A 9,301-nucleotide genomic window follows, 5' to 3' on the forward strand; every position below is an offset into this window, starting at 1 on the left:
TGTATTCCCTGCCTCAGAATCCTACATGGCTTTCAGCTATCCCTACTGGATAGTCGGTCGCCCCAAACTAGCAGCCAGACACGTTATCTTTGCACCAGCACAGGGCAACCCCTGCTGATCTCCTGCAGCCTGTTATGCGGTCACACTTACGTATGTTAGAGATACGGAACTGGTGCCTGTATGCTAGAATCTCAATAGAAGCAGATTTACCAGTGTCTACTAGTTAGGCATTCTGAGGTCTTGTTTAATTGCAGTTGGCCCGTAGGCCTCGCCCCACCTTGAGCTAACAAGGTTCCGCATTGTTCTTCTGATAATTGTTGCTCTCCTATTACCTTTTCTCGATGTAGAGTGATTAATTTTATTTGACACCCGCCCAGATAATGGTAATTGTGGGCCCAAATAAGCTTTCGTTAAGGTTCCTTGGAGCATCCATAAGCGTCTCGCATTTTTCTTAGAAACGGTCCTCAGTTCTGTAGTGCTTCTAAACCGATGGTCGAGGTCACGGTCGCGATTGTCTACGAAGCACAGTAAGGCCGGGGCCTATTATTAACTTTTACTGTCTAATAGATTTGTCGGAGGCCTCAGGAAAAATATCTTTTATCTATATATCAAAACACAGCAAATCAATATGAAAGCCAAGGAATTATACCTAAAATTAGTTTCATCTGACGACTCATTTTGTCGATCATGGCTATGTTCGCCTGTGCGAACGCATCGACTTGGCTGGCTAAACATCAGAAGAAACAAGCAGTTGGCGTATTGAAAGCCGAATATCTTGTTGTGCTAAATGGCAGCGACTACAATGGCTGAAGCCGATGATGTAATGCGCTTTCTCTGTTGACGCTGGTAATCGTGACAGAGATTTACAATGGTGATTTCCGTCTCTCCCTGATTAACATTTACAGAGGAAGTTGTATTATTCAGGATTCAAATCCTTGGACATCCGTTTCTTTTTCTTTTATGAAAGATTACAACATATCGGTACCCGTCGCCTCGGTCAGCGTGTTCTGCTGCAATGGCACAATATGCACGTGTCGGATACGAAACAAGACGGCAGGCCAGCTTGGTTTAAGTTATCCATTATGACACTGCTGGGAATTTTCGTTTCTTAAGAAAAGCAAATAAGCATCTTTGATAGTTATAAATCCCTACTATAAAAGAACCAGGCCTGTATGGCAGACGATTCAGTGGGGAGGTCAACAGTCATTATTTCGATATTAATATCAGCGTGACGGGTGGCGCTGACAAACAAAAATTAAGCAACCAACAACGAGCAAACAGCGTATTGTTCTTTTCGTCGATAGGACACTATGAAAGGTCTATGGTCATTTCAATTAAATAGAAACGATGTCACGCTTAAAGCAAAGAGGCCAATTTCAAGGACTGATTAGCACAAAAGTACGAAATATATGATTTCACTTCTCATGATCTTTCATGCTCCTCTACCTTGCATGAAGGGAGAACTTGCTAATCTGAATGGATTGGTATATCCGGCTCTTTGGCTCAGGGGGTCCTTGATTTTGACCTGTTATTCTACCTAGCCATCAGGGATGACTTAAACTTAAGTTGACAATACCGGAAAAAATATAAGGAATCAATAAGCAAGTTTTGGATCATCATTGCCAACTTCGAAGGCCGCCAGCGGTGACATTGGCGTTGTTTTGTGCGCAGGGCTCGATCACACAGTTGTCTCGCCTCACGGCTAATGCAATTGAAAACCAGAATTCATTATACGGCACTTCATTTTACTCGGTTAATTCTCTCAAAGCTGAAAATAGACAAGAGGTAAATCTATACCTTACGTAATTTGCTATCCAGAAAGCTTTTTCATATCTGTGGCGCGCTAAAGTGCGCAAAACGCGTATCTCTTACGCACACGTAGTATCTTTACAAAATTACCACGTAAATACTGTGCATGTTAGCAACAGTGACACCATAAATATATTCTCCATGTGGACTAATGCTTGATCATTGCGATCGCTTCGAGCCTTGACTCCAGGTCAAGCCGATAGACACCCGTAATTTGTTCAACCCCATCAGCTGGTAACGATTTATGACCCCTCATTAATAACGTGTCATCATACTAGTCGAACTGCCAACTAAACACTTCCTAACTGTACAGTTTCTTTTTCGACGAGAAATTAAATAGACATAAACCTTGGAGAAAACAAAAAACATCTATCAAACAATATTCGTTTTAATGGTTATTGAACTTGGGCTTGGCGTATCAAAATGTAATTAATATGATAATCAACGTTGATACTAGAAATTACTGAAATAGCTATATCCCTAAGCTATCATGGAGCCCTGATAATCATTAAAATAAAATCGACTTTTAATACTTCATCAGTAAATGCCGCATTGGTAGCCCCGAAATAATCCCCCCAAAAAAAAAAAAGCAGCAATGAGAACTGGTAGACAGAGCGACCCAAAAACCTTGGTGTTTATTTTATCATCTGTTATGCATGATATATCGCAAAAGAGAAGTTATTACTGTCAATACAATGTGAGCGATTATAGTTATAAACATTTTTAGAAACCAGTGCTTTATGGCTGCGTGAATGATTTGCGCGTATTGACTTATGGGTGGCATCTGACATAAACAACGACGGTGCATCATCCGCACAGCGTACGTTTAACTGAGTGTGATGTAATTTTACGTGCTGCCGTATGTAACCGGCTGGCTGGCTGGCTGGCTGGCTGAAAAGAACTTTTCGTCCATCGTCATACCCCAGTGCCTTTGACCCAATACAAATTTGCCTTACAAAATAGGCCAGATAGCGTCCACATGACCATACATGCCCAATGATCATTCTCTCCCTCTAAATTTTCTGCGTTATCTGTAGCCAGTCTTATGCACCCGTTACCTTTACCCTCGTAACAAGTCATGGCAATAGCCGGCTAGCACCAGTGTTGTCATGCTTTCATCCCTGCCTTCTTCATTTCTAGTACTCATTGTTTTGTTACCAGCAGAACGTCCCAAAAACGATCCCTGGTGGTCTGTAGATAGCTTCTGTTGGCCTCGATCCATCGGCTGTCTGCTGCCACGACTGTTGTTATTGATTTAATACGCTGTCTCCAATGTGATATTATTAGAGTTACGTGCCTTCGCGCAGGTTTCAGTTGCTTGTTGTTATTGCTATCATAGCTATATACTGTTGGCTGACATGACGAGTACACAATGTCGCTTAGTATTCGTTTCATTGCTGCAGTAAGTTAAGTGGTTTTTTGTTATGCCTGGCGCGTGTTTTGATAACTTGTTAAACCTCCCTGAAATCGTATTTCTGTCTATTAATATATCATTATTGGCGCTAAGGCTGACGTCGTTACGGCGGCGACCACAAGGGAGATCGCAGCTAACGTACTCTGTACTGACTTGGCTGGTCTTGTTTTTTTTCAAGCGTTATGTTTGCTGCGACCGCATTCCGATTAGGCCTTCTGCTTGTCTAATCGTTACGAACGGTTTCCTTACATCGACAGGGAGTTTTTCTCATAATACAATGGTGATCATGTGACCATACTTGATGTAGTAACGAATAGAAAGTAATAAATTCTAATACCAATCGCTTTGTCTTTTCTCGTATAATATAAAATTTGCTGATAACTCGAAGCACCTGATTAAAACCGTTATATCTTGCGATTAAGATGAATGCCATTTTCAGCCTTACAGATGCCATCCAACTTTACGCAAACGTCGCTTAGAAGTTAAAAATATCTGGATCTTAAAGCACTGCCTCTGTTAACCGATCCATAATGGGCACACAGCTTTTCGCGAATCTGCGTATCGAAACAACAGGTTTTTTCCTTTGTAAGATTTCACATAAATTGACCTGGTCGACCATTGGCGGTAATAGCTATAATATTCTGAAGCATTTTCCACAGGAAAGAAACTAGCAGAACTCACAAATATCAGTAAACGGTTGGTTTCTATTATCCTACTTATCCAATTAGCTGTCATCGAAACAAACCTGTAAAAACCGTAAGCGCGTCTGTCTAAATAATGTGCATGTGGCGTATTACTGTTACAATCGTCATCAAAGTTAACAAAACATGAGAAGAAGCTGTAAAGAAAGAATACTAAACATTTAGCTCCGACAGATGGAAAAAGAGGGCTTTCTCTTCTCGAACAGGGGGTCCCATATTAACTAGCAAGTGACGAGGGGTGGGTTATGAAATGTCGAAAGGTGTATGATGAATATGTAATACCTCAAGATTTGGATATAAAAAATATGTATGCCACAGCGGATGTATATTTCTTATTTCACCGTTTTGGCAAACGCTGAAAAATATGCAGAAGTACTATAGCTAAATTATTACATAGCCAAGAGTGTCATTATAATTACCTTACCAACATATCCTACAATTGAAAATTTCGTCTTTATGACGACGAACCGTCATAGCGAAAGAAAAAAGGGCAGGCCAATTTTCTTTCGTTGTATTTTCATTCATATGCCTAGGTATTACTAATTTTGTCGAAACGAGGAGACATTAAATATACTTATCATCTAAAAACTTACATTAAAAGGCACGAAAGATTTTGCAATTTGATGTATCAAGAATGGCCAGGACTACGAAGATCGACTAAAGATAGTGTAATGTTTCGATTGAGTTGGCGGTGACCGATGAAATTACTTTATTCCATATGGTCCTGTGATCACTACTATCTCTATGACCTTTGGCAAACGTGCATTAATTCTTCTAGCCAGCGGCCATCTGTCTTCTTTTAGTAGTGGAAGGCACCGTGTTCCATGACGACCTTACTAGTGGCACGGTTCCATCCATGCGTCCTTATTATAATCCTTTCAATTAACAGATCGCGACATGTGCCTTATCCATATAGTTCATTCACTAGCAAAAGTCAAAAAGCGCATTGAAGATCGTCTCGTTGCTTGCCTACATGTGCTACACGTCGGTTTTGAGGGAACGATGTTCGTTCGTATACGTTAGACGAGCATTTTTATTACCCCTGTGATGGGGGCACCATAGCGTTCAACGATGCTTTAAGTATTTACCCATAGTTTCTATCTGTAATAAATAAACTCGAAGCTCCTCATGTTAGTAAAGTATAAACTATGTTCAGAGACGATGTTCTAGTAATAATAATAATAATGATCGCTAAATTATCGCTATTAAGTGTGAATATTCGAATGATTGGACATACACTCCATAAATACTGTCCTTGAGCAACCTATTGTTTTTTTTTTTACCTAATTTTTGAAACGCAACTCCTATAAATTTGAGAGCTTTGCAATTTCTTCATGTTCCATTTGTTCCGAACAGCTTCTTGATTATTGTAATTGAATTGATTGCTTTTACTTCAATACAGCTCAATAATTTAGCTTATTACACATCTTCACACAAAAATTACCAGTGCCTGTCACAAATTTACTGGCCGCTAAATGTTAGCCGCTTAACATTGCTACAGGGGAGTAAGTGAACCGCTTTCTTTAAAAACCGTCTGAGTCATTTTAAGAGCTATCCAGAATGGTTTTCATGTAAAAAGCCATCTTATTCTGAGAATACCTTTGTTTTCTTAACATCAGTTGTTACACAAGAAAAATTGTTTCAAGCTATACCCAGTTAGCAGCAACACCTCAGCAAATAAAAGCACAAAAAAAAAAACAGGTTTAACAAAAAAAAAAAACAATCTATTAACATTTCTTGTTGTTTTGATGAGGAAAAGCTGTAGTGGTCCCATGTTACATAAGTAAACCAGTAAGAGACTTTGTGCCCACAAAAAAAAACACGCCTAAGAAATAAAAATTGGGAAAGAAAAAAACAAAGGGATTACGTGAAGCGAGCCCGACGATGGTGCCCGACGGACTAAAGATCATGCTGACATCTTCTAGTTCCGACATGACTGGTGTTTTTCTTTTTTATAAATTGTGACAAGTGGGCAGCAAGCTTCTGAATGTTTCCCATTTCGTCTATATCAAGAGATTCGCTAAAGCTGAGTCGATTAGTTTGTCGGTGACAGTCGTATTGCACGATACAGCGGTTAGTCTACTGGAAAGTTTCAAACTGGTACCTGATAGCCGCGTGTTTCAGGTGGTTCTCAGACGACTCAGAAAGCCCACACGAGCTTCATAGATTATTTTTTGAAGCTCGCATTGATGCGTTATGGACTTTGGATTATACTCTGGATATTTTTAATGGGCTACCTGAAGCTAGGTGGAACTGGTATTAGCAATGGTCCTTTAGTGGCTAACGGATTATTGCTCGAGAGAATTTGGAGGAGGCTCAGTGGTCGACAAAGAGGTTATGGAAGAAGACGTGGAGAATACGCTCATGGTGGATACTGCTGCAGTGCGGGTGGCTACAGGGGAAAGCACGGAAGATATTCGGATGGCGGATATGGGGCTGGTTATCGACGCAAGCATGACAGCAAACATGGCGGTGGCGGTGGACGTCCCGCTGGATACGGACATGGTTACCGGAACACCTACGGTGGAGCAAAAAAAGGAGGATACAAACATAAAGATGGCAGGACAGGCCATGGATATGGTCCCGGTAGAAACTATAGATACCGTCCTGGTTACCGCCGTTACGGCCGCATCTATTACTAGCGACGACAAAGATATAGTTATGGACGAAGTTATAGACAAAGAGGGCACCGCCATAGTCATGTAACTTGTTACTGCAAAAATAGAGCAGAACCTAGAATGGCTAGTAACGAAAATGCCTTGCGCGTAACCGTATCCTACCTCACGGAAAAATGCTCATTGTGTCATCGAGGATCTAACAAAGGAATAAGCGTTAGAAGCGGAGGTTTATGCTGTGAGTGTTCCTTTACGATTCTATTAGATCGAGACAAAGGGTACATGAGAAGACCAGTGTGAGAAATGTTCTACACCTTTTCGATACAATGTAAAAGATACGTCTTATTCATTTTTAAGGACAAATGTGTCTTAGGACACAAGTTTTTGAAGCATATATGCATACTGAAAAGTTCCAAAAATACTCCATTTCGAGTCATCAGACGAAAAAATTGTATGAACATCATCTGCTTCTCGTTCTATTAATGCTTTTTCTTTATGCTACACTGCAGTGTCCTTTGATCTTGCAAACGCGATTTAAAGAACTTACACCAGAAGCTAAGAATTTAATTCAACTTTCGGAATCTAGTACCTACTTTTTGCGTTACAAATAGCACGGTTTATTCGGCGGAAATACTTATTAATTACCAGGAATAAGGGCAAAATAATGGTGAAGAGTTTTTGAAATTGTTCGTATTTTTTAGTACCTCCAGTTCAGATCACTAATTCTTAATCTGGAGTTTAGACGATTTGTCCAATGAATGTCTGTTTTCCTTCTATCGTAGGACACAAGGCGTATGAGTACGTCTGAAACAAAAAATTATGACACTGACGAATGACTGACACCACAACGATAAAAAAAAAAGACAAAGCTCGTGCACAGTACGGATTTACGAAACATTTTCAGGAAAAACAGAACATTTATTATAAGTATTATTATTGTGAGTGCACACATAGTCTTAGCCTAAACCATCTAGGAGCAGGATTACGTGTTTCCAGTAGCCCATCTGCCACTGTAAATCACAATTCGATTGTACAAGGAGACTGTCATTCAGGCTCGTTATTACGTCGCTGTGGGGAAAGCCGCTGTAGATTTTAAGGTTCTCAGGGATACTGCGACGGGAAACTCCAGCTCGGCCAGCAACTAGTCCAGTAATGTATACATCCTCGACTATTATGAGCGGAGGTTCAAATAAATGAATATTTATTCGATTCAATGCATCCTCAGTGAATATATAAAATAGTCCACTTAGGTATGGTGGAAACACGTCAGGATAATACTCATCCTTGCGAAGAGCTTGCTTACTACAACCACTGTTATGACATCGTTGTACCTTCACATCTTTTTGGTATATACCATACAAATAGCCATCGGTAAAGTGATCCATGTATGATCGCAGAAGATATGTATTGACGAAATTGTCATCATTCGTCTTAATTACGAATCGATAGTCGGTCACGCGTGCCGCCTGCGCAGCCCACCGCACCAAGGCGATAGATCTCAATGTTGAATTACGATAATGCTCATGGACATTAATCTGAACTATATCGTTGTGTAAACTGGCCTCGCCGCGAAGAGCTTTCAGCTGATCGAGCGCATTTGGTCCCACCGGAAGGCCCGTGACAAAAACAACTTGTAACCATTGGGTAGCTCCCCAACTCTGTCGAATTGCGTGGCGTTTTTCTGAATCTTTAACGTTTGATATAATACATATGAGCACGCTTTTATCAGCGCGAAGTCCGTATGGCTGAATTAGAAACTTCAGATCTGCGCTCCAAGTTTGGTAGCTTGATAATTTCCTAGTGTGTCTAAACAGAATTAATCCTCCTCCAAAAATAATGAAAGTCACCAGGCCAGCAAGCACCAGGTAGAGTAGTAAACGCCGAAAGTATCTCATCTGAAATGATTTTATAGTTGGGTAATTACATAAGCGTCCGGTAACTCCGTCCGGGGTAAGCACAGTCTTCACTTGCTGCGTGCACAACAATCACATGCAGAACCTTCGTGACGTAATCGAGAATAAAGGACGTTAAAAGGAAATCCTTCACGCGTTAGCTTTAATGGCCATTCTCGGTAAATTTTAGAATAACGCAAAAAATTTCCGTAGCGTTGGAATAAACGTGAGATTAAAAGCAGTAAAGAACAACGATGTTGATAAGCCAGTTTTCATTACGGGAGTTTTTAGAAATGGTGCAGATATTTGCAGGGACAACTTGCTGTCTATGTCCTAAATTAACTATGTCAATCAGCTAATATTGTCTATGATACCAAAAAACACGACACTACAATTTGTACCTCGTTCGCATTCTACCTACGAGTCACCGGGAACTACTAGCTACGCAAAAGTCAAACTATTACAAAATCGATTCAACTAGATGACTTTGTTCCGCCAGTTACTCTAGATGACTGATCTGATCTGTCTAAATCTGTTATTAAACACGTTTCGATATCCGAATGTTAATAATGATTATATTTTACTTTTTTTTTGTATCAAAAGCAGCGTTTCATCTCGCTTCCGAGTGGTATTTTTAAAAATCATCTTTCGAAATATCGAAGTTACAAAAATCCCACTCGCTTTGCGTCGAACTCTACATGCTTTCTATCATGCAGACAAATTACCTGAAAGTGTGAGGCGAACTCTATTTGTTCTTGGTCTTTTCGAGCTCCTATCGTTCTGGAAGGCTTGTTATACTTGACGGTGCTTGAAAGAACCACAGGAACGTTCTCGTAACCTCGGAGGCACAGTTAAAGACTACTTTCATTT

At 40.3% G+C, this 9,301-nt stretch overlaps 1 protein-coding gene across 1 annotated transcript; it reads right to left on the reverse strand.

The window, feature by feature from the left end:
- Positions 1-7,468: 7,468 nt before the first annotated feature.
- Positions 7,469-8,927, reverse strand: LOC111247359 (N-acetyllactosaminide beta-1,3-N-acetylglucosaminyltransferase 2-like). The gene is made up of 2 exons (XM_022798164.2): positions 8,833-8,927; positions 7,469-8,434 (listed from the first exon to the last, which is right to left on the reverse strand). The coding sequence occupies exon 2, from the start codon at positions 8,432-8,434 to the stop codon at positions 7,496-7,498; it is 939 nt and encodes a 312-aa protein (XP_022653899.1). The 5' UTR covers positions 8,833-8,927; the 3' UTR covers positions 7,469-7,495.
- Positions 8,928-9,301: the final 374 nt, after the last annotated feature.

Source organism: Varroa destructor, unplaced genomic scaffold (assembly GCF_002443255.2).
Source record: "Varroa destructor unplaced genomic scaffold, Vdes_3.0 BEIS01000003.1, whole genome shotgun sequence".
NCBI classification, from domain to species: domain Eukaryota; kingdom Metazoa; phylum Arthropoda; class Arachnida; order Mesostigmata; family Varroidae; genus Varroa; species Varroa destructor.